Source organism: Paramacrobiotus metropolitanus, unplaced genomic scaffold (assembly GCF_019649055.1).
Source record: "Paramacrobiotus metropolitanus isolate TYO unplaced genomic scaffold, Prichtersi_v1.0 Parri_scaffold0000073, whole genome shotgun sequence".
Classification (NCBI taxonomy): Eukaryota; Metazoa; Tardigrada; class Eutardigrada; order Parachela; family Macrobiotidae; genus Paramacrobiotus; species Paramacrobiotus metropolitanus.
In genome coordinates this window covers 280,623-303,667 of record NW_026570293.1, presented here as the reverse complement: position 1 = coordinate 303,667, position 23,045 = coordinate 280,623, and the positions used below count along the sequence as shown (strand labels likewise).

At 51.3% G+C, this 23,045-nt stretch overlaps 1 protein-coding gene and 1 long non-coding RNA gene across 2 annotated transcripts; both read left to right on the top strand.

Moving 5' to 3' along the window:
• Positions 1-5,530: 5,530 nt before the first annotated feature.
• LOC129595050 (uncharacterized) lies at positions 5,531-7,365 on the top strand. The gene is made up of 3 exons (XR_008691256.1): positions 5,531-5,932; positions 5,997-6,803; positions 6,925-7,365. It is a non-coding gene; the product is annotated as an uncharacterized LOC129595050 (long non-coding RNA).
• A 4,811-nt stretch (positions 7,366-12,176) lies between these two features.
• On the top strand, positions 12,177-14,337 carry LOC129595023 (uncharacterized). The gene is made up of 2 exons (XM_055491927.1): positions 12,177-12,704; positions 13,060-14,337. The coding sequence occupies exons 1-2, from the start codon at positions 12,177-12,179 to the stop codon at positions 14,335-14,337; spliced, it is 1,806 nt and encodes a 601-aa protein (XP_055347902.1).
• Positions 14,338-23,045: the final 8,708 nt, after the last annotated feature.

Here is a 23,045-nt window from a genome sequence, read left to right as displayed (position 1 = left end):
CGCAAATTATATTTTCAAAATTTACGAAATACATTTCAAATTTTTAAAAACACGAGGGCCGGAAAGCTTATTTAGTGCAAAAACATTCTTCGAGTGTCAGGCAACATAGCGTTGTTAAACAACACACAATGCGTAAATAGTGTGCATACCGGATATTGAAATAAATAGCGTATTGATCAGAGGGAAAACCACAGTTGCTGTCCAGTGTAAAGTTCACCAAGCAGTTAAATGTCGGTGGAGGCGACCAGCGCAGGATCCCCGCGTAACCTGTAAAGTTCGATGGGCAGGGGACGGTGATGGTTTCTCCGCATTGGGATTGCAGATCAACTGCAGAGAAATTAACCATGCACTTATTTTCTTGTGAAAAATTATGGACAAGAGTTATCGAATATCTGTATAAACGGCGACTTACTGGTTTGGGAATAAGCAGTAAAAGCACTGGAACTCATTCCTGCCATCAGAAGTATGGCGGTTGCAATAGCAATGGTGTTCATTTTAAAAAGTGTTTCCAAAATTCTTAATTATTGTCATATTTTAATTCCATACGAGTAAAGACATAAAGAAACCGTAATATGGTGAATGAACAGTAATATGATTTGACAAAGCTCGGCTGTGCAATGGTATATATATGCTCATCTCGAAGTTTAATATTCGACGCCAGCTTCTACCATTTTTCTCAATAGCCAATAATTTTCATTATCATTTTGACCCCCCGAACACCATATTATAGCGCTAAGTGTTCAGCAGTTCGTCATGTAACAGATCATGCGCCCAGTCGGCGACCGGTTGATCAAAATTTATTGTGAAAATGATCGGTTACTGAGGAAACCGAAGTACACATGTGTACTTCGGTTTCCTCAGTAACCGATCTTTGACTGCAATACGCACTGGACAAACAGCCACTAGATAAGTGACAGGTCAAAGTTTTCTTTTGATATTCCTGGCGATAATGCCCGTTGAAAATTTGTCAGATTGCATACCAAAAGCGGAAACGAAAAAGCCAAAGCGTGACTAAAGCTAAAAGTTTAAACATCGACAACGAATGCCGACGAACGCGAAACCGGCGAATGTTCGCCGGTTTCGCTTTGAATGCAACGCCGTTAACCTGGTTTAGAGCGTCGCGGACAAATTCGGCGTGGGCTACGACTCCGTAACAGCGGATGTTCGAACAGCATCAGTAGCAGACTGGCCGAATGCGCAGATCCGTCGATGAAAGACGATGCGACAAATTCACCGGTAGCGCTTCTGCCGGACGGACTCCCCGTAGAGTCCAACGCAAATCAGCGCACTTGGTCGGAGAAGGGCTAGCGGCTGCAAAAAAAACATGCTAGACAGTCCGAGCAACCTGAGGATGTGGCAGTGCGCCGGGAAGAATAATCCGGTGTCGGGCATACTGCAGACCAGAAGGGAGGTGGCGCGGGTTATCGCGGCGTACCTGGTCGGGCGGGGAGGGGCAGAATTTTTCGCTCAGCATATTGTAACGAAAATCCCCGGGCTGCTAGATAGCAGTAGCAAGCGGCCGCAGAAACGGCGGTATACCGCAAGTGGACGTCGCAAGAGGAGGCGTTGACTATTAAATGGCTGGAAAATCCCGCGAACTATCGGCAGTGGCAGCGCGCGGGAGTCACTTTGGTTGGTTTTGAGCTCCTTTAAGATGCGATCATGCGCCTTATCGTTGCGTCTTTCTTCTTGAGCATATTATACGAGTACATCAGCAACTGACAGCAAAGCAGAACAGCTTTGCTGATGTATATGCTCAAGAAGAACCGTTGCGCACCACTTCGTACACCTTACCTCCCGGCTCCCGGCACTAGTATATTATACCGGAACTGTATTTAGCCTTTCCATTGTAAGGTAAAGGGTGTTAATGATTTTTTTCGCTTGTTGGTGATTAATTCGTGGACAATTACGACTCATCGTTGCGATATATGGCTGGTACGGACGGCGGTGCTACGTAGTTGTTGGTACCTAATAGACACCTATAACTATATGTATTGTACAAAGCAGCGCACTACGTAGCACCCCTCACGGCCTATGATTTGCTTAACAAGGATGGCGAAATCGCCTTTGATTTGGAGAGAATGTCCAAGTTAGGACACTAGTGGTTCACTGGTTCTGAACCTATAGAACCACCACAGAACCAAGTACACACGCACTTGCCGGCACGCTGTCTGCAGCGATCCAGTTCCACTTGACTTTAGTGAGTTCTAGGCGAAAAACTAGTCACACAGATAGTTTAATGAATAAGCTCACCGTTACTCAGAACAGACATCAAAATATCTAACTTACCGTATATGAAAAGTTCAGACAGTAAATTAGAGTAACAAAAAGGTCACGGTCGCATACGTTAATCGTATAATGTGCGGTAAAGCAAATGTCTATGCGGATTTCAATGGTTTACGTACGTGAGTAAAAGTGCTAAATTTATTGATCGATTTTGGCGTGAGCAAAAGCTAAAGTCAAGTGAAGTAAGCTGCAGGAGCAAGAAGCCACTACTAAATTTGAAGTCCAGAATTAATGAGGGCCCAACCAGTATGCAGATATCGTGATAATATTAATTACAATCACGTGACTTACGCCTGACTGTGAGAAGTTGGTAACGTTCACTGGCCCACCGCCTAATACCGGCTTGTGGTGGTTATATGAGGAAGTTATTGTAACAGACGACAGACGAATACTGCACATACTTGAAAATTGCTCGTAATACGTATTTGCAACTACTGCGGTCCATTGCACGATAAACCGCTCCGTGCCGCACAACTTCACGACATAAGCAATCGATAAATCTACGGAGTCAGACTCAGAGGTTACTCCAGGATGAAAAGCTGAAAGCACTGTGCGGGACAGGCAAACTGGCCCAATAAGGAAAGCAAGTGAGTACGGATGGTTGGGGAAGTTGTTGCAGCACTCCCGCCGACAGACTCATTGGATGATATTATACTCTAACACTGTTGTTTAAAATTTTAATGTGCTGGCGATGTCTTTGGCAAACTATAGATATTATATTCATTTTTTTTCAATATTATACGGTGAGAAACATTTTGCTTCATCCACATTTTGATGACTAAAACGAGAGTTAGGCCGAACAGTTTTTAGTTGGTACTGCTTGTTTCGCGTTTATAACCAACACATCGTAAGGAAGCATCCGATAATACATGTTGGAAAGCGACCCTCTACACTTAATGTAACTGGATATGGACCCCGCGGAAGGCTTTGTCGTAAAGAGGCAGCCGATAACAGACATGTCGGAAGGCGACCCCCGTCACTTCCACCCTCTGTGGTATTATGGCGCCGTGGACGTGCAGGATGTCGACGGATCTTTCCGTCACGGTCTAATAGTGGATATGGACCCCGCGGAAGGCTTTATCGTTGATTTTAAATATTCCGACCACCGTGCTGAGCTAGTTCCTTTTCACCGATGTTTTGGGACGATCCCTCACTATCTGTTCGCCCCGGGGGACACTGTACAAATCTTATGGCGAGGCTCAGAGAGCGAAGCATTTCGTTGGTATCCGGCCAGAGTGATCGCGGGTTCGTCTTACACATCCGCTTTTGTCGAGACGCAACGCCACGGGAAAATCATAAGGGAAGTGGTGGGACACAGTTGCATCATGCCTTTAAGAGAACGACCACCGTTGGAGCGAAAGTATTACAAACGGCAGAGTTTGTCTTTAAACTGGATAGTTTCCATTCTTGCCAGGGCGCGCACTCCACAAGATTTTCAGTGGTGGAATCAGGAATATGGGCACTTAACTAATACCATACTCGTGAAGGTTGAAAGAGGAAAGCTGATCTATATTACCACCAGCCGTAAACCACGATGGCCAAGCTCGTGGAGACTGGTACGTACAGTGTACTTAAATAAATAGTGTTAAACAGTGCGGCACTTGTACAAATTTTAGTATGGCTTCTGTCACTCTATATTGTATCGATGGCGTTTTAATTTGTTTTCGAAGATCGAGATATTACGGATGATGGCTAACCGGACAACACTCAACGAATTGTCGACTGGCATGAGAGTTGGAAAAAAAGAACGCGGAGAGCGCCTTCGTTCAGAATCCTGCCTGGTAAGGTCAATATAAGAGGCTACAGCAGAAGTAGTTTCGCTCACTTCACACTTCACAGTATACTATTTTTTCAAGTAAGTGAGTTTAATATGTATAACAAATCTCACAGCATAGATGATATACGTGCCATTATAGTGGGCGCGACCTTTTGACGTAGCTTTTCGCGTTTTCTATATACATAATTTTTATGCGCGAATCCAAAAAAGTTTGTCCACAGGAGAGGAAATTAAAAAACTTCTGAAAATATCAACAAGAAAGCTAAAAGTCGCGATAGTCAGACTTGTATAGACAGCGTTAAAAGCACACATACAGCGAAACGCTCATAGAAAACGCACGAGAGCATAAGCAAACACAGGAATAACATAACAAACATAAGAATAACATTACAATAAGATAACATAAGACTAACATAAGAAAACATAAGAAAATAAGATTATCATAAGAAAACATAGGAAATAAGGATAACATAAAAACCTAAAAAACCAAAAATAATCCCAGCAACCTTACCACCCTTCGCAAGGCGGTTACTGAAAAACAGTCTTGAGCAGATGAAGTGTACGATAATTTAGGGATTTTTGTCAAATGTGTTTGTCAATACCATAACACTGCTTAATATGCATTTTCCGCACAGTTTTTTTCTGAACTTATTTGGTGTTTTCTTCATTCAAAACATATACAAGTGAGTGAATTTAAAAAGTCGCATAGATGCCCAGAAAACAACATCAGGCACTAATAGTTTCCGATCAGCCACTCTAAAAGCAGAAAAAAACATCCTCATTGTCTCTCATATCATTAACTGTTCCCAGAACAGGCACTGCACTTCCGCGTTTACTGTATAATAGCATTCTGGGTTCTTATTTACCGTGCTACATATTTTCCTACGCTATACTTTATAACCTAACCGGCTAGCTGGCACCGGCAGCATGTTTGCGGGTTGCACAATCCGTTTTTATATAAATGATCTGACTGCAGAATGCAGCTGAACGTACATGCTATTAAAATTACTTCCAGGATCACGCAGGCTATAATTACGTATGCTCTATCACAGTTGACCTGACACACTGTTTTATTAGGCTCTCAAATCCACAGCACTGAGAAGCCTGCACCACTATCAACCCTGCATCAACACTTGCATACCCGTGGAAGCCTTTCGTCGCATATTTTCTTTTCTGGACTTTCGGGAACAACTTAATTGCCGTAAAGTGTGTAAATCCTGGCACGCTATTTTGACCACCGCTCCCACGTGTTTACGGATGGAATTCAATCTGCAGACATATGGGAACGATGCGCTAGCTTTCGCTTTCGATAAGAATATCAATGAGTCTACTAGAAAAATTATATTATCGGGAGATGGCTGCAAATGGTCCTGCTCCTCCGATCCCATCGGTATTCTTATTGGTTTGCTGAAAGCAAAAAACATCAAACTGCAGACAGTCGCTATTTGTAATTGGTACGTGTGGGCACCGGATGTCTGGTCGTGGTCCAGTTCCTTGACTCTGCAGTTTCGATCGGATTGGAGAGATATTTGTGAAGAACTAATACTGGAGAATGTCTACATCAACGGGCTGATGTTTGTGGATGCCGAATCGTGCAGATGTAACCGGGAAGCTTTTGCTGGACCTTATTGCGACAGGTTTCATTTTCGGGACTTGGATACCACGGTTGACCCTAATCCATTGTGCCGAACATACAATTCACCCATCGGACGCTTAGGCAAGCACGTTATCACCACAAATCAAGACGAACAAATGCAGAGTGCAAGGAAGATACTGGAAGATAACTGCCAACCGATGAGCAATGAAGTTCTTCAAATGTTACAAAGCCGGTTAGACAAGCATTCTATACCGCAGAACATCCTGTTACAGGTAACAAGCCTGGCTTTCGAAACTGCTGCTCTTGGGCAGCTAACTTTCTTGTGAACTTTTACAGTTGTTAAGACAGTGGCAAGCCAGTGACCCACGTTTTACGGATAACCTGGGTAATCCGTTGGCGCATGTACGACTTCGTGCCTTGCGAAAGTTAACCTTGTTCGCACTGCGCTGGTACCTGGACAGCAATAATAATGAAAAAAATCTTTTACATCAGCAGCGAAGTAACTCAGAGATGAATCTGTCTATCGAATCACGCCTCATAGGAAGTATGAATGTGAGCGACACTTACCGGTTAGATTTCGTCAAAAGATTGATTGAAGGCACAACCATTCATTAAATCCGCGTCATCTTTAATTTCCCTTTCCTGTACACCACAGCCCCGTTCACTGCTCCCGTGAATGCCACAGTTACGCCGCCATCTTTCACTTTAAACGGAAATTTCGGCGGACGGATCTCCAACTCCAGCGTTTCGCCATTTTTCCAAACTATCACCTGTTACCAACCAATCCAAGAGAGCAGCTTCTTCGGTCGTCGACCAGCGGTGATTTTTTCCGTGAGTCTGCTTTGTATGCCTCTCTACCATCATGGAATTTACCATTTCCGCTACGTCCTCGGCAATGTCAACCGCGTTGGGTACGCTTTCCGGAACACTGCCACCTTCACCGGTTCTGCGAAGTCTGGTTGCAGGACTGCGGCTGTCAGTTTAGCGTTCCGCCCCTTGATGGCAATGGCCCTCCGTATTATACCAGCATTTATCCGCAAGTAATCGACGATTTTCCACTGGCGACAGTTGTCCGGATTCTGAAACCACTCCACCAGGCATCGGTTCTCAGCTTCCGACCAGTACCAAGTGATATTGTCGCAGGTACGTCTTCGTACCGCTCTAGAAGTCAGTGAAGTCATCATCTATTCAGATCTTTCTTTTGAATTTATCTTTCAATCTTTGTGAAGCGACACTCGTTTCTTTATATATATTTTCTATGTAGGCACTCGGAGGCAGGCACTAGCGCAGACCTTCTCAGCTTGACGGGTTTTGCAGGAGCATCAAGGTGTGCAAGACCATCGAAGATGGATCTCCTAGCTGCTATCGGTTACTATCTGCAGTGTCCTCGCTATCCGGAAACCGATTCGTCGACGTGCCAGGTTATTTTCCTTTCTCCCGGGTAAACCGGGAGCTACGGTCATTGAGAGATGTAACGGATTGTTGTGCTGTTAGCACCGTAAGACCAAATTTTGAAAGCTGTGCTGACAATGACAATATTGTACCGAGTCACCGTGGACAGCGGCTATCGTGGTTTTGAGTGTCTGTCGAAGCATATTGGTAATCAGTAATAGTAATTACTGATTACCAATATGCTTGGTCTGCATGCTCGTTAGTACGCGTATTATTATGACCGCATCTGTGTGAAGATATTTATGGCCATATGTGTGTGATGACATTTATGTCGTTACCTATCTGTGAAAGATCGCTGACCGCTGGTCAAGTGGGAATGATGAGAAGGCAGGATGAATGTGGCCTGCAGATGTGGTTAATGTGAAATGTAGTGATGGGATTGGTGCGTGTGTTTTTATAGCTTTGTGGCTGTATGCGAATACTCGTATTGATGTGGGATATAAGTTGATGCAACTATAAGGAGACGGCACAGTTGTCGGGAGTACAGCTGTCAGGAGTGAATAAAAGTTAAGCTTTTTTCTTATTGAGCGTTCTGCAGACGTATTGCTAGGGTTTTATCAACCTCTCATCAGTTCTGCACGGACGAAAATGATTAGGGATACGCATATTATAAGTTTCTGGAGGTGATCGTCCCTGTGCGAGTAAAATTCTTCGTCACACAGGCTTTTCCGGATAATGTTCTCCGCGGACTTACTGAATCCAACGAATGGATACGGCAATCCGACTCATTTTTCCCTTTGAAACTGCAAATTCACCTGAGTGCTGACATCCCCACTAGAACTGTAAATGCAGTGCACCCGCCGTTTAAATGGTTCACGGAAAATGACGATGGCCTCGCACAATATGTCAGCGACCTACTTAAATTTAACTACACTAACCTTTCCTACGTTTCACTTAGTATCTTGATTTTCTAAATTTCTCTTTCTGTCCGTGAAGACTTACTAGTAAATTTACTAGTCCTTACTAGTAAATTCCTTACTAGCAAATTCCTTACTAGTAAAGTCCTTACTAGTCCTTACTAGTAAATTTCGTAGTAGCGAATTGTAAGTACATACACTGACCATGCGTTTTTGAATGGATCTCTTGTTGTTATATATTGTATTAAAGCGTTTTCTTGCTATAGAAGTAGTGCAGATTGTTATATATTGTATTAAAGCGTTTTCTTGCTATAGAAGTAGTGCAGATTGCAGAATAATAAAATTTCCTTGTGAAACCGGGAGGTGCAAGCCAAAACCTGTCAGACCTAGACTTTTTCAAGCTGAAAAAAAAACCCGAAATCGGATCCTTTATTGAACGCCTATCTTACCTTCAAACCGAACCACAGATGCTAGTAAATTTTATAGCCAAAAGCCATACCCAAAGACGTATGAAAAATGTATTCGCGAGTCGGAAAAACTCTGCTCCAAAACCAACTATAAACTCAAATTCATTCTGACAAACTTGCTAAGTGTAATACAAAGTGGAAACGGTCCTGTGCTGTTTGACGCGTTAGGCCTCGCAGCATCCGGCCAAGGTGAGTATGGTTAACCGATTAAGAGTGGAAACGTCGAGCTCACGCAGATCCACGGCATCCCAACACTGCGCACTGTCGTCCGCGCTAAACGGGCAAAACCTGTCAAAAAGGCCGTGGATTTTGTCATCCGATGGGTGAGCGGGTGAGCATTTTCTATACTTCGACGTTTTTCGTGTTCGGCAGACTTCCGTAATATGGATTCGCATACTGGAAACCAGAAACACGGAATTTGCTGCGTTGTTTCAAAAACCGCAACTTTTCGAAAACTGAATACGTGATAATTAGTGCTTGTAAAAAGGTATCTAAGGTATCTAATGTCCGGTACGCGAATCCATATTGTGGAAGTGTCCGAAATGGGAAAAACGTCGAAGCAGTAAAAGCGTCTATACAAACCGCATGAAAGCGCTTACAGTTGCAAAAACATGCAAATGCCGGTCCACTCATCCGGATACGCCAACGTTTGCCGCCAGCGAGCATGCAGCGCAGTGACCTTTCTGTAGTCCTCCTCACTAACGGCCGAGCAGATGTCGTTGACGGCGGCTAAAATGCGCCGGCGCTGTGCAGCGGCAGTTTCCGTGGAGCGGAAGCGCAGAAACGGAATCGCGGCATTCGGGTGGGTGTCGTCGCTCATATTACTGCTGTACGGCAAGTTCGCTGGCCACGGGGCACCGCTGTGTTTAAATAAACAGATCACCGACAGCTTCATGAAACGTGGATTGGACGCGGTGTAGTTGATTAGCAGCATCTCACTGCACACCGTCGTCAGTGACGACAGCGTCAGACACTCGAATTTGTTTCCGTGATTTCGTTCGAGACCCAACCACGTGAAACCCGGTGAACGGACGGGATCCCGGCCGTTCTTGGTGATTATGCGTTGCAGTCGAATAGTTTTACTTCGTAGAACCTCGTGAACAGCAGACATTATCCAGGGAAACGAGATAACCAGCAGCGAGGTTGAATTGTAGTTCCTTTCTTGATCCAGAAAGGCCAACGTACGTGTACACCGGGTAACTGTTTGCTCCAGCATCGTTATGAGCTTATACACGACATAGTGCTCTTCTCGGGTGAAGTGCCCGTTCGAGGGGTTCGTTGCAGAAAACGGCGGGATTTCAAAGATAATGTGCCGGTTGACTACGGATTCGCTCAGAAGATTCTTCCAGAGCCAGCAAACCCTGTTTCCCAACATATCCAGGTCAGCAGAAATCGTAACAAAGGTTATGTTATCATGACATATAGGTACTGTACATATGGCCCTCGGGTCAGTGGTAACAATTACCGTTAAATCTGAGTAACGGTTGCGCTTCGACGTCGAAGCGCAGCGGTTACACGGACGGGTAATCTGCAAACCGATCCCAGAATTCTGATTTGCCAATCGAATCGTTTACCTGCTTACGCGCCGTGACGTCGTGTTTTTTTACCCGACTGCCGCCTGCGCGTCGCGTAAGTCTTACACAGAGCAACTGACATCTCCCATTATACAGTCCATCTGGACATTTTGCTGCAAAAAGAGTGGGATTGTGTAGAACTGTGTACTTGCTGTAGTATGGCTGCTAACATTTACTGTTCACAAATTTAAACGGATTGTATGTGAGTGAAGAAAGCTGGAGCCGCCTCACTTTCTAGCTGTTAAGACTGTCTATAAGCAAAATCCCTGGTTTCTCCCTGCGAGTGAAAAATGTTCAGATGGTGTGTAGATTATAAACAGGAGTACAGGGTACTGTTTGTTATCAGCACCCCAGTGGATTTACCGGCTGATACGTAATTGCGTAATAACGTCCAAATGAAGCAGAATATCCGCTAGGATCGGGTGGAAAAGGTCAGTCATGCTCAGTTCTCCAGTATTCTCTGCAAAATAGCAATGAGCAATTACACACATGCAACGCTGCCGCGTTAGAACTTATGTCTCGTGTTGGGCCAGTCGCTATGGCAGCCTACGAGTAGGCAGCCAGCGACAGTCCCGCTTCCGGTGTGCTGACTCACACCGAGTCGCACTCGCTGTCGAGCGCTAGATCGGCCTCGACTCAGGCAGCTTTCCGCCCAGCCTTTCGTCTCGGCCAATCATCGGCCTCGATGTAGGCGGAGCCACGCCTCCTTTCCACATCTCGGCCTATCAGCGTTCGTTCGCTCGTGTTGGATCTGCCCAGTGCCGCATTAGGCTTTTTCCCATGTTATGGCTCGATGTGCCATTCATTTTCATTCACTAGCTGACATTCGGTGATTTACATTCTACAGCTCACATCGAGCCTTTGTGTTTTGGTTCTCTGTACTTTATTGCTATCCACAATAAAGCCTTCTCACTATCGTGAGCCTTTGTTCGCCTGCTGTCACATGATAGCAGATCGTTGAGTTTTTCCTTCTGCGAACCTCTCGAGACCACGGTGTAGACCTACATCCGTACGGCCGACGTGAAGAAAGGGGAGAACCAACGGTTCCCATCCCCATCTGATCGCCGCCAGCCAGAACGGTCTGGTCTCTTTTCTCTCTCTTGCGGGCAGAAAGCCTCGGCAGACCCTTCTCCTTGCGCGTGGACGGAACGTTCCTCGCGGAAACAACCCTCGGACGGACTTGACCGGGTTGATTAGCGGTTCCCGCGGATCCCCGGACAGAACGGACGGCACGGACCCTCGCGGACCCTCTCAGCCTCATCAATCGGGGTCGCCTTTGCCTTAAGTGGCACCCGCAACTTTACCAGCGCGGGATTCACCGAATCAACCAGCGGATTCACGCGGATTTACCCGGTAGATAGGGTCAACTGACCCTCGGTAAGCCTCGTAGAGCCTCATAAGACCCGATATAGCCGGGCATTTTTTATTTTCACCGGACCAAAAGTAGTTTTGGCCGGCTAAAACTTATTTTCACCCGGAGAAACGGGCTTAAAAACATCTTTAACGGGTAAAAATAGGGTTAGCCAGCCTTACTAGGCCGGACCCTCGAGCCTCGGTGTAGACCCTCTGAGCCTCGGCTAACGACCTTTCTGAACCTTTAGAAAATTAAGGGAACTAATTTCCCCCGGCTAAATCAATTTTTGGCCGGCTAGAAAATTTTTCCTGAATTTTTCCTGAATTTCTGGAATTTTTCTAACGCGGAAAATAATTAATTCAAAAATTTAAATAATTGTGACGTCACGACGGCCGATTTTACATTATAATAATTGACCAATCAGGATAGCGGGGAGATTCCCTATGCTATAGGCCCGTAGTGACTCATAGTTTTTTGGAATTTTGCACGCGGCGCGCAGAATCGTGACGTAGGCAGTAATCTGCAAGACCACTTAACGGTGTGTGACGTCATAGCGGTCAGTGCTGTAGTATAGGACGTACGTAAGCTGTACCCTGTATTGACAACAGTACTGAGTTGCAAGTAGTACAAGCACACCTACACCATCACCCCACACCCCACCGGACCTCTGCCCCCCCACCGGACCCTCGGACCTTCAACAGGCAAAAAGCCTCATCAATTTCGGACAAGTCCCCAATAGGGATAGTCTGACTTCTTGGCTGAAGGGTTAACCCGGAGGCTACTTCAAGGCTCCAATAGAGCCACCACCGAAGATGTCCGGTCGAGAGAACCCGTATGAACGGAAGTTCGACCAAGGCTACGCCCGACGAGACAACGCAGGCGGGTACACCTTCCGCCATGCCGGCCCGGGTAGTGAGCCTCACTCGTCGGATTCCAACCGATCGAGTAAGTCCGGCAAGTCGAACCAGTCGACTAAGTCGGCCAAGGAGAAGCGGGATGCGCGGATCCTGGCAAACGACTTCACCCAATCGCCGGAGGATAGCTTCGAGGACGCCCACGACCGGACGTTCCTCGAGCTACCACAGGCTGAGTCGGAGGTTCTGCATGACCCAATAGGTCAAACTGCGAACTCCGAGCCTGCGGCTGGACTTGTGCACCCAACAGGTGCCTCGCCAGTCTTCTTCCCGGCCATCACCCCGGACCATGGAGCCTCGAGCCCGGCGCTAAGTAGCTCCGAGGCGTCACCAGACATGGGTGACCCTGTGCAGCCCCAACAGGGCAGCATGGCTGGACCGAAACCGAGGCAAGGCCAGATGAGCCCGAGCCAGACGAAGGGTACGGTATCACCGACCCGGGGGGTGACCCACAAGGCGGGTTCACCGACTAAGTCCCCATCGACCCTGGCTCAAAGCCCCAAACCAACGGGCAACAACCTAAAATCTTCGGACAACAACCGGAAATCGACGTCGCCGGACCCGAAGCGACCCTCGGGGACTCCGAAGGCGACCACACCGGACCCGAGGACCCTCACCGGGACTTCGAATCGGACTTCGACCTCACCGAAGCCGACCTCGGGGACTTCCCAAATCTTCAACGGGAAGGTTGCAGTCGGCTGGAACCTCGAACACCGAGGCTCGAGCCTCGGACACCGAGGCTCGGACCCCCAACACCGGGGTCCGGACTCCGACCCAACAGGTTGGAACACCCAAGACCCGGCCGGCAACCCCCACTTCCTCGGCTAAAAAAGCCGTTTCCCCGGTCAAATTCCGGATTTCGTCGGTTGCAACCTCCACGGGCGAGGTTGAGGGTTCGGTTACCGAGGTTAACTTAACCTCGGCTGGCGGACCGTCATCCCCGAAACCCAAAACCCCCGGCAGTGAACCTATGCTGACCCGAGCCAGCCGGATCGAAGCCTCAAAGGCTGATCGGAAGTCGAAATCGGCTTCACCGAAGGTTGCAAAGCCAACCTCGGACCTTCCGGCCACACCCCCGATGTTCGAACCCTCGGACCTCGGGGCTGGTAAAACTCCATCACCGACCGACGATGTCTTCGACGCAACCGTGTTACCCAATAAGGTGACCGAGCGTCCGGACAGCAGGAAAGGCTTCAGGTTTCCGTCACCGAAGCAATACCCAGGCTCACACATCGGAGCCTCGGACTACACACCCCGGCGGTACCTGACAAAGACCCCTCCGGAGAAGATTGACAACCCACAAGTCCTCCGTCAACGGATTTACGAGCTGCAAAACCAGCTCTTGGCCGGACAAAACATCGTCGAATCGACGGAGAATGTTCTGTCCCAGACGGTGGCTTCGCACAAACAGGAGCGCAAGAGGCTCACTGACGAACTTGAACGTGCGAATGCTGTCATTGATGACCTCACCCAAGAGATTGAACGGTTAGAGGCCCAGTTGCAAGTAACTGAGGAGCCCCGCCGTCACGAACAAGCCGAAGTCACTAGACTCCAGGACATGCTGGAGCAGTCTCGGGCCGAAGTGGCCACCCTGCGCCAGGACTTGGAGCAGCGGTTACAGGCCCTCGGCTACTCCGAGGCTGGCTCGGCGGAACTCCATAAGATGTTCGACCGGGTGGATGAGTATCGCGAGGAGAACCATCACCTCAAACAAGGCATCATCGGCCTGGAGGGAGAGATCGACGAGCTCAACTCGGAACTCGACTTCCTCCGGACGGCCTATGCGAATCTCCGGGAGAACCAGAACGACCCGGAGGGTATAGCCTTAGACCTTCGGCTATGCCAGGCCCAACTTGGCCAGCAGATCCTCGCCCTCACCACCCATCTTCAGAACGAAACAGCCCGGTTCGAACAGGCTCGCGTTGAGAATCTCGCAGTCATCGAGGCTCAACGGGCCCGGATCACACAGTTGGAGTCCGAGAAGACCCAACTACAAATCGATCAGGACTCTCTTCTAAAGTACCAACAGGAACTTTACGACTATATACCACGGACGTGACCAACAAGTATACCGGCCTGTGCGACAAGTACAATCAGCTGGTCCAGGAACGAGAAGACCTGGGTATCGAGGTCGCGTGCCTGAAGGAGGAAAAGACCTACCTTGAGGACTCTATGACTGAGCAACCTCCATCCTACCGGACTACCCAAGAGCAGGACAAATGTCGACAGATTGATGACTACCTGCGCCGAGACAACCCCCTGCTGAACCCAACAGGTCAAACGGGGGCTCTCGAGAGTCAAACCTACCAGGTCGGAATGCTTAGGGCTGAACCATCGGTAGGACCTGTACCGAGGCCGCCGTTGGTACCGACAGCCCCGGAGCCGGAGCGAAACACTTCGACGGCCACCCCCAACGCACCGACCCACTCAACTACCACAACGACTACGGCCTACGGAGGAACATCCACAACGACGATGTTCTCAACCGGAACAAGGCCTGTAGTATCGACTTCAACCGGACAGGACGACCCCCGAGCCTCGAACCCCGAGGCTCGGACCCCCGAGGCTCGGACCCCCGAGGCTCGAACCCCCGAGCCCCGGTAAACGGATCTGGCATGGGACTCCGACCGCCGACAAACGCTTCGGCGGGAGGCCTCACAGCCTAATTCGGGGAATTCCAACCGGGACCGACAACGTTCGGGCTCCCAGAACACGTACCCGCCGAGGATCGAAGTTCAACCTGTATCGGCAGGGCAGCGCAATTGGGCTGACCCGGTACGCCCCGGATATCCGGATAACGCACCACAGCAGCCTCGGCCAGACAACCGTGACCCAATAGGTCTGGTTGGCCCCGGCGCTGTCGGCAATGGACCTTGCCAGCCTCGGCAAGGCAATATGGACCCAATAGGTCCGGTGCCCCAGGCCGACCAATACGTGGTTATACCACCGGGGATGTGGCTTGACCACAACAGAGTCCTTCAAAGGATGCCTGGGTATGTGGCACCAAACCCGCCGCCGAACCAAGGGTATGGAGCGCAGAATCCTCCGCCCGGACCTGGACAGCCCCAGCCGGCACCCCCTGGTAACCCATACCCCCAACCCCAACCACAGCCGTACCCACCTCAACCCGCCCCGGCTGCGCAGAACCAGCAAGCGGCCTACCCGGTGGCTTGGAACCCTCCGGTAGCCCAACAGGCAATGCCGGCGGTCCAACACCGTCAAACCCCACCACCCGATGAGCAAGACATTGCTCAAGCCCGACAGGAGGGCTATGAAGAAGGCCGGCGCCGATACGAAGAGCGGAACAACCGGATCTTGGCTCGGAAGAATCGGGCAGAGTTGCCGAAGTTCAACGGCGACGGGGCCAAGGTGGAAGGCTGGATCACAAAGATCCGGCGAATCTATCGCTCGGAGGCTGACGGCGTCGCAATGACGGACGTAGCCTTTATGACGGAGCTAGAGGGCGCCCTAACTGGACAAGCCCTGGAATGGTACCAGAACCAGTCAACTCTGGAACCTGAAGAGAATGGATGGACCGTCGACTACTGGCTGCAGCAATTTGCGGCCCGGTTTATGGACCCTGACAAGCAGGTCACGGCAGTCGCGGACATCACCACCAGAAAGTACATGCTGGGGCAAGAGACCCCCGAGCAGTACTATGACGCCATCATAAACCTCAAACAACGAGGCAACCTCACCGACGAATTGGCGGTCTTCTACCTGCGGACGAACGTCACGGAGCCAATCCTTCGGGCAGCCCTGGACGTTCGAATGCCGAAGACGACGCGTGAGTTCCGGGACTACGTACGGGACTTTACCCGGGGCAAGCCGATGTATCAGGTAGTTAAAGGTGGCAATTCCACCAACTACATTACCGTCAGGACGGCGACTCCCGTTCCTGTGACCCAACCGGCTCCCGGATACATCCAACCCAACTCGCCAGGTTACCAGAACGTGCAACCGGGGCTTCACCGACAGAGCCCTCCGGCGACACCACCACCCCAGCCCCGCGGTCAAATTGAACAGACTTGGGCGGCAATGGCGGCGATGAACCTGAATGGAGCCCCAACAGGGACCATGGTCACGCCGCCAGCCTATGGAAATAGCGGCCAACCGAGTCAGCCTCGGAGCCCCGGCTACGGCCAATCACAGAGCCAGGGTTACTCCGGCTATGGCCAGCCCCAACAGGGCTACAGCCAGCCTCGGAGCCCCGGCTATGGCCAGCCCCAACAGGGCTACGGCCAGAACTCCGGCTACGGCCAACCTCAGAACCAGGGGTATGGCTTCGGAGGCGGATATGGACGCGGTGGAGCCTCACAATATGGTGGCTCCGGCGGAAGACGTGGCGGCGGGAATCGCGGCCGCGGAAACTTCGGCAACCGCGCGGGTGGAGGCGGACAGCCCCAGAACGTGCAGCGGCAGCCTCGGACACCACAGCAGGAGGCCCGCCAGCAGGCAACCTACGTCGATCGGATGGAAGCCAAGTTCTTCCAGTGGACCCAGGACGGAATATTTTCCTGTGGTCACTGCCTATGGGGCAACCACAACCAAGCGAGTTGTGGCTATGCCAACCTCCGGCTGGAAGACAATCCAAACCGGAGATGGTACCTGGACTGGAGGTACCGGTACGATAACGGATGGCCGTTAGGTTCGGCGAATCAGAACTACCCGAACATCGTACCACCCCCGCGCCCCCGTCAGCAGAACGCCGGCGGATTCGGCGGCCAAGGCAGCCCTAACCGGCAGCCTGGCCAGGGAAATGGAGGGAACCCCCAGAACGGCGGCCGACCCCCATTGGCAACCCCGCCACCAGCCCAACGGCCGCAACTGCCGCCGTCCCCGGCCCCCAATAGGGGCCCGGGCGGATACCAACCGGCAATTGGCGGGCCTGTCCCGGGTACATCCCAGGGAAACGCCTAAGGTCGATGAGCTCCGGTGACTCATTCGACCTCCGTCATCCAACGGAACCACCGGATAAGGATAACCCTACTAACCGGAATAACCCTTCGGACACAACTCGGAACCTCAACGAGAATTTAGCCTCCGCAACGGTCAGCGAGTCCGCTAGAATCTTAGCGGCGGGGACGGTAGCCCAACTAGGCACCGAACATCCCCGGTTCGGATACTCGGAGAATCGACCCGAACCTCGCCACGCCGAAAATGCGGCTCCCGGACCAGAACAGGTACCTGGGAGGATCGGCCAAGGAACTTGGACCCGATCGGCAGCCGGGACACAGAACGTGCCCGGACCCCCAGGCCCAGAAGGCGAAGCCGGGGATGTCGGCCGGAGAAACCGGACCCGACCAGCCGGGACGAGAAACGTCACCAGGCTGCCCGGACGGCTCGGTGCCCAATTAGGCATTACGAGCCACGGGCTAAGCGGAGAATCGGGACGCCGACCCGCAACCTCGCAGGACGTCAGAATGACGCCTGAACCGTCCTTGGTAGGCCAACCAGGTAGACGGCCGGAGGCTCCGACCGACGAAGTAACGGAGTACTTCGAAGACTGGGAAGCAGTACCTTTGGAGGCACAGGTACCCGCCTACTGTCTGCAGCAGGAAGCGGACCTCTTCCAGCGACAACCGGCACGAACTGTAACCGGATCGCGCACGTTCTTCAACATGCAATACAACCTCTCAACCTTACGAGAAGGTCAACCATCCATGGAAGAACGGATAGCAAGCCGGATATACCCGATGGAAACCGCCGAATCGTTGATGGACGGAGTAGCTAACCGGCCAGAGGCGAATCACTCGGTTATGGAAGTTCCATCCGGGCTACCAGGCTCACAAGCCCCGGCAGAACGACTAAGTCCACACCGACCCTCGGAGGTCAACCCACAAGACGGAGTAGACCCACCGAGGCTGGACAGAATCTTATTACCGTCGCGTGTAGACACCAATAGTGTCCCCGGCGGATCAACGACAACTCTAATTCCGGTCGAAGTGACCATCCGAGAAGTAACGATCCAACCGTTACAGTCCACCGAACGACCGAAGGTGGTCCGGGCATGGACACATGAAGTTCAAATTGGACCGGTAACAACCACGGCCATGTTGGACACCGGAGCCGAAACATCCCTAATAGAGGAGCGTTTCTGCCGGGCCAACAATCTTAAACTCGAATCCCTGGGGTACTTCACCAAAATACGCGGTGTTGGCGGACAAATCGCCTTCATGGTGACCCATTGCTGTACCGTACCGGTAACCTTGCAAGGATTCACCAGTCCCCATACCTTCCACGTCCAACCCAACGACTCGGACGTTCCTGTACTTCTTGGATGCGACTACTTGCATTCCAAGTTTGTCTTCATCCGGGCGCCGACCCCCAACGAGGGTCAGCGGAACCCATCTTCGGGTGTAGTGCAGCCTATCCCGATACCAGAGGCATCGGGCACGGCAGCGAATGAGGCTCGGATAAGTCGGCTTGATCACCCGATGAACCCCGGACCCCCGGTCTGCCCGCAATGCTCGGATACCGAACGAAGCCTCGTAACGGAGCTGCAGATCCATAACGCCATCGAACAATACTTGGCGAAAGTACGGACGACCCGATTGGAACCAGTCCGAGGGATACTAAAGTCTATCCCGATACCAGAAGCATCGGCCTCTGGTATACTTAATCAAAGGTACCGAACCTGGTCTTCCGGCATTCGACACCTCCTCGAAACCCGGACGATTGGCATAAGACTCGCACTTGATCGAGTCGGCGCAAGGACGGATGATCAGATCCGAGCCGCAAGGGAAGAATGCCAGGAGGTAATTAACCTAACCGAAGCCTTAGAAGAGGAGATCATCGAATGGGAAGAAGAGCGGATCGTACTCCACGCACAATTTGTGGAACATCAGCTCCCCATACCGGCGCTACTGGAGATCCAGTCCCATGAACTGGGCCGACGCCTTATGTGGCACTTCCGGGACCCTTACCACTTCGGTACCCTGGACACTGCCTCCTTTTGGAGTCGATACGGAGAAGACACCCGTATAACTAGGGTCGTACCGGACCCTGAACCTCCGATCGAGCCTTGTAACTGGCACCAGGCCAAGAAAGTAAGGCTAGCCGAGGCTGTGCACCCACAAAACGGGGGCCGCCTAGCTAATACACGAGCACAAGCCCCGGGTCAGGAATATATGGCCTTAGAATGCCCGATCTGCCACGAAAACAATGGAGCGATCGTCCAAGCCCTCAGAACTCGGAATGAAGAAGTCTGGGAGCATGGTAGGCCACCATCCCCCGGACCTCCCGAACCGGGAAGGTGGGAAGGACCGACTCAGCAGACCCCAACTAGGGTTACTGACGGTCTACTTGGACCATCCGCCGGAACAGCGGAGGAAGGCGAAGCCGACGAATTTGGAGATTGGGACTCGGAAGCCTCGGATGTACAGAGCACAAGTGACTCACCGGACACTGACTCCGATAATGAGCCATCCGACCCTTCAGACAATAACTCATCGGATACTTCCGATGACGACGACGATAATGATATCGGCTTCGACCCTTCGGTTCAATGGGTAGGAATCGACACACCCCCGGACGAACCCCCAAAAGGTGGATCGTCCGGCAACGAACCCTCAAAGGAAGCCCAGCAACCCCAGAACGGAGGCTCGGGCCAACAACGGGCTGAGTTAACCGCAATTACGGTTTCTCACCCGGCGGACAGCCCTTCAACCTCGGCTACGTCCAGCGATACGGGCCTAGAACAGGACCCTAACACCTCCGAAGCTGAATCCTCGGAAGGCAGCCCCACGTATGACGTCCGTGCGGCGGGACAACGGGTATCTCAGACCGACGACGAACAGATTGCCCAACAGGCGACATTCGTCGGAGGTAACCCGGTTGAACCCGACAAAAATACAAGTCCAGACGGAGCCTCGGCTAAACCGAAGGCAGCCTCGGTACGACAGACTAAGTCCGAGAAGACCGTCTATAACCCATGGAAACGGGTACGGAGGCCGAAGCCAATAGCTACAGGCCCAACCGTCAACCGTCTTCAGCTCCACACCGAAGATAAGGACGAAGACCGACAGCCCGTGTTCGTTGAGAACAAGTGCACCTTACCACCCTTTTCAACATGTGCCGTACTGGTGCGAACTCTTAAGAGCATGGCCCTTCACCGGGAGATCCATTTTGAATCCTTCCGGCGGAAGCATTCCGGAGTGCGGCCGATCGAAGACACGATCGAGATCCGACCAACTTGCGATACCGCATGGATCAAGATCCAAAACGCGACTGAGTACAACCAGGTACTCCGAAGGGGTGCGAAGATCGGATACATGCACTACAGCGACACCTACGGGTTCGAGCCCGACAATGAAGGCATCGAATGGGAAATCCCGATGGGAGTAGCCCGGGTCTCACAACATGGAGACCGGCCATACAGCTTACCGAGGACGACACAATATGACGCCACTACGGTACGGACCCAGCAGAAGGTCCAGCTACTTCCCAGGGCTATCGTCGAAGTTACGGTAACCCTCGACATAGAAGTCGACCCCGCTAAGAACAAGTACCTGATGTACCTCGGCTCGGAAGAAGCCTTAGCGGAAGGTATCGAGATGAAGGATGGTCCGACCCCACATGACGGGAAGAAGTTCACCATCCTCGTGGCTAACCACACTAATAAGGACATAACCATCCGGAAAGGAACCCCAATGGGTCGAGTCGAGCCGTACGAACATATGACGGACGACCAAAAGGCCCGGGTCCGACTTACCCAAGAAGGTGACGAAGACCCGGCAACCGTCGAAGAACAAAAGAAAGCCATTAACTCCATGAGGCTCGGTGACAACTTAACCGATGAGCAGCGACAAGTTCTACGGGACATCGCATGGGAGTATCGGCTTGTATTTCCAACCTCAAAACGACCCTACGGTGACGTCAAGGGAGTCACCCACGTCATCGACGTCCAAGGTGCAAAGCCTATAAAAATGAACCCAACTAGAACCAGTTGGAAGGGTCGTGAATTCATCTCCAAACACGTCCAAGAGATGCTGGACCAAGGAGTGATCGAACCCTCCGACGCAGCATGGAGCTTCCCCGTGGTCTTGGCAGCCAAGAAAAACCCGGACGGCTCCGTCGGAACCAGGTTCTGCATCAACTACATCAAGCTGAATGCAGTTACCAAGAAGAACAACTACCCTCTCCCGAACCCGGACGAACTACTGGACAAGTGCGCCGGGATGGAATATTACGGCAAGGTAGATTGCCAATCCGGTTTTTGGCAGATCCCAATGGACGAAGCCTCGAAGGACATGACAACCTTCGTTACGCCAGAAGGCATGTACAGGTTTAACCGGATGCCGTTCGGAGTCTGTAACGGACCCGCAACCTTCCAGATGCATGTCGATAAGATAACTGCAAAAGCCCGCAAGAAAGGTGTTTTTGCGTACATCGATGACATCATCTTCTTCGGCCGGACCTTTGAAGAATTCAAGGAAGCCTTCCGAGCCACCCTGGACTGCCTACTTGAGGCCGGGTTCACCATCAAACCCTCGAAGTGCGAGGTTGGAACGGATAAGTTACCCTTCCTCGGACATGTCCTCAGCAAAGCCGGAGTCCAGACCGACGACGAAAAGGTAGCGGCTATTGCGCAACACCAACCCCCGCGAACAGAACGCCAATTACGGTCGTTCCTCGGGTTGGCCAACTACTATCGAAAGTTTATCCGCAACTATGCCCAACGGACATCGAAGATGTATGAACTCCTTCGGAAGACTAATTCCATCCGGACAGACTGGACGGACGACCATACAGCGGAGTTCAACGGCATCAAAGAGGCTCTAACCACAGCCCCGGTACTCGCAAAGTTCGACCCGACCAAGAAGACGGTAATCGAATGCGATGCCAGTGGAGCCGGACTTGGCGCGGTGTTGTCACAAGAAGACCACCCTGTAGCATTTGCCAGCCGAGTTCTCCATGGAGCCGAGAAGAACTACGGAGTCACCGAATGGGAATGCCTAGCCGTAGTTTGGGCCGTCCAGAAGTTTAAACACTTCATTGACCATGGACCCTTCACCGTCAGAACGGATCACCGAGCCTTACAGAACCTGATGCGCTGTGAGTCCAATAGACCCGGCATCAACCCCCGGTTAACACGGTGGGCTTTGGCTCTGCAAGGCAAGGACATCACCATCGAGTACAAACCTGGAGTCTTCTGCGACAACGCGGATGCTCTGTCTCGGTGGCCCCTTGAACGACCCGACGATAATGACCCCCATGAAGAATTGGACCAGGTACCTAACTTTGAGGACTTCAAGGATGAGATCAAAATAAGGTCTCTCCGGGTACAACGACATGAAATCAAGGAAAAGAGCCGAAGACATCCGGACCTCATACTCGAGCCCGGAGGCTGGACGGACGAGGCTAAAATAAGGTCTCTCCGAGTGGCAGCTGAATGGAGGCAGACCACAAATATGCGTCGCCCCGTTCCAAAAGCAACTCCGCTGCCCGGATGCAAGGTCATCTCGGACTGGAACGACCTATCCACCCCATATGTACGGGTAATCAACGTAGTCGTACCGGACGACCCGGGCTCACAAGGCGAGTCGAGGGTCGGAACCGCAAAGGTACGGACTACCGAGGTTAACGGACCGGAGGTCCCGGGTTCACAAGGCGAACCCGAGGACGAAGAAGAAGAAAAGCCGATGGAGTCCAACAAGGAGTTACGCAGACTGCAACTCCGGGACCCTCACCTCCGGAAAGAAGATCGATGAGCTGGAAAACCAGGACCAGCTGGACCATAAGTCCCCATTGTTGGAACATTACCAG

Coding starts and splice junctions, on each gene's coding strand:
- LOC129595023 (XM_055491927.1), top strand. CDS start 12,177: ATGTCCGGTCGAGAGAACCCGTATGAACGGAAGTTCGACCAAGGCTAC. Junction 12,705..13,059: donor CGAGCCAGACGAAGGGTACG/GTATCACCGACC, acceptor CCGACCCAACAG/GTTGGAACACCCAAGACCCG.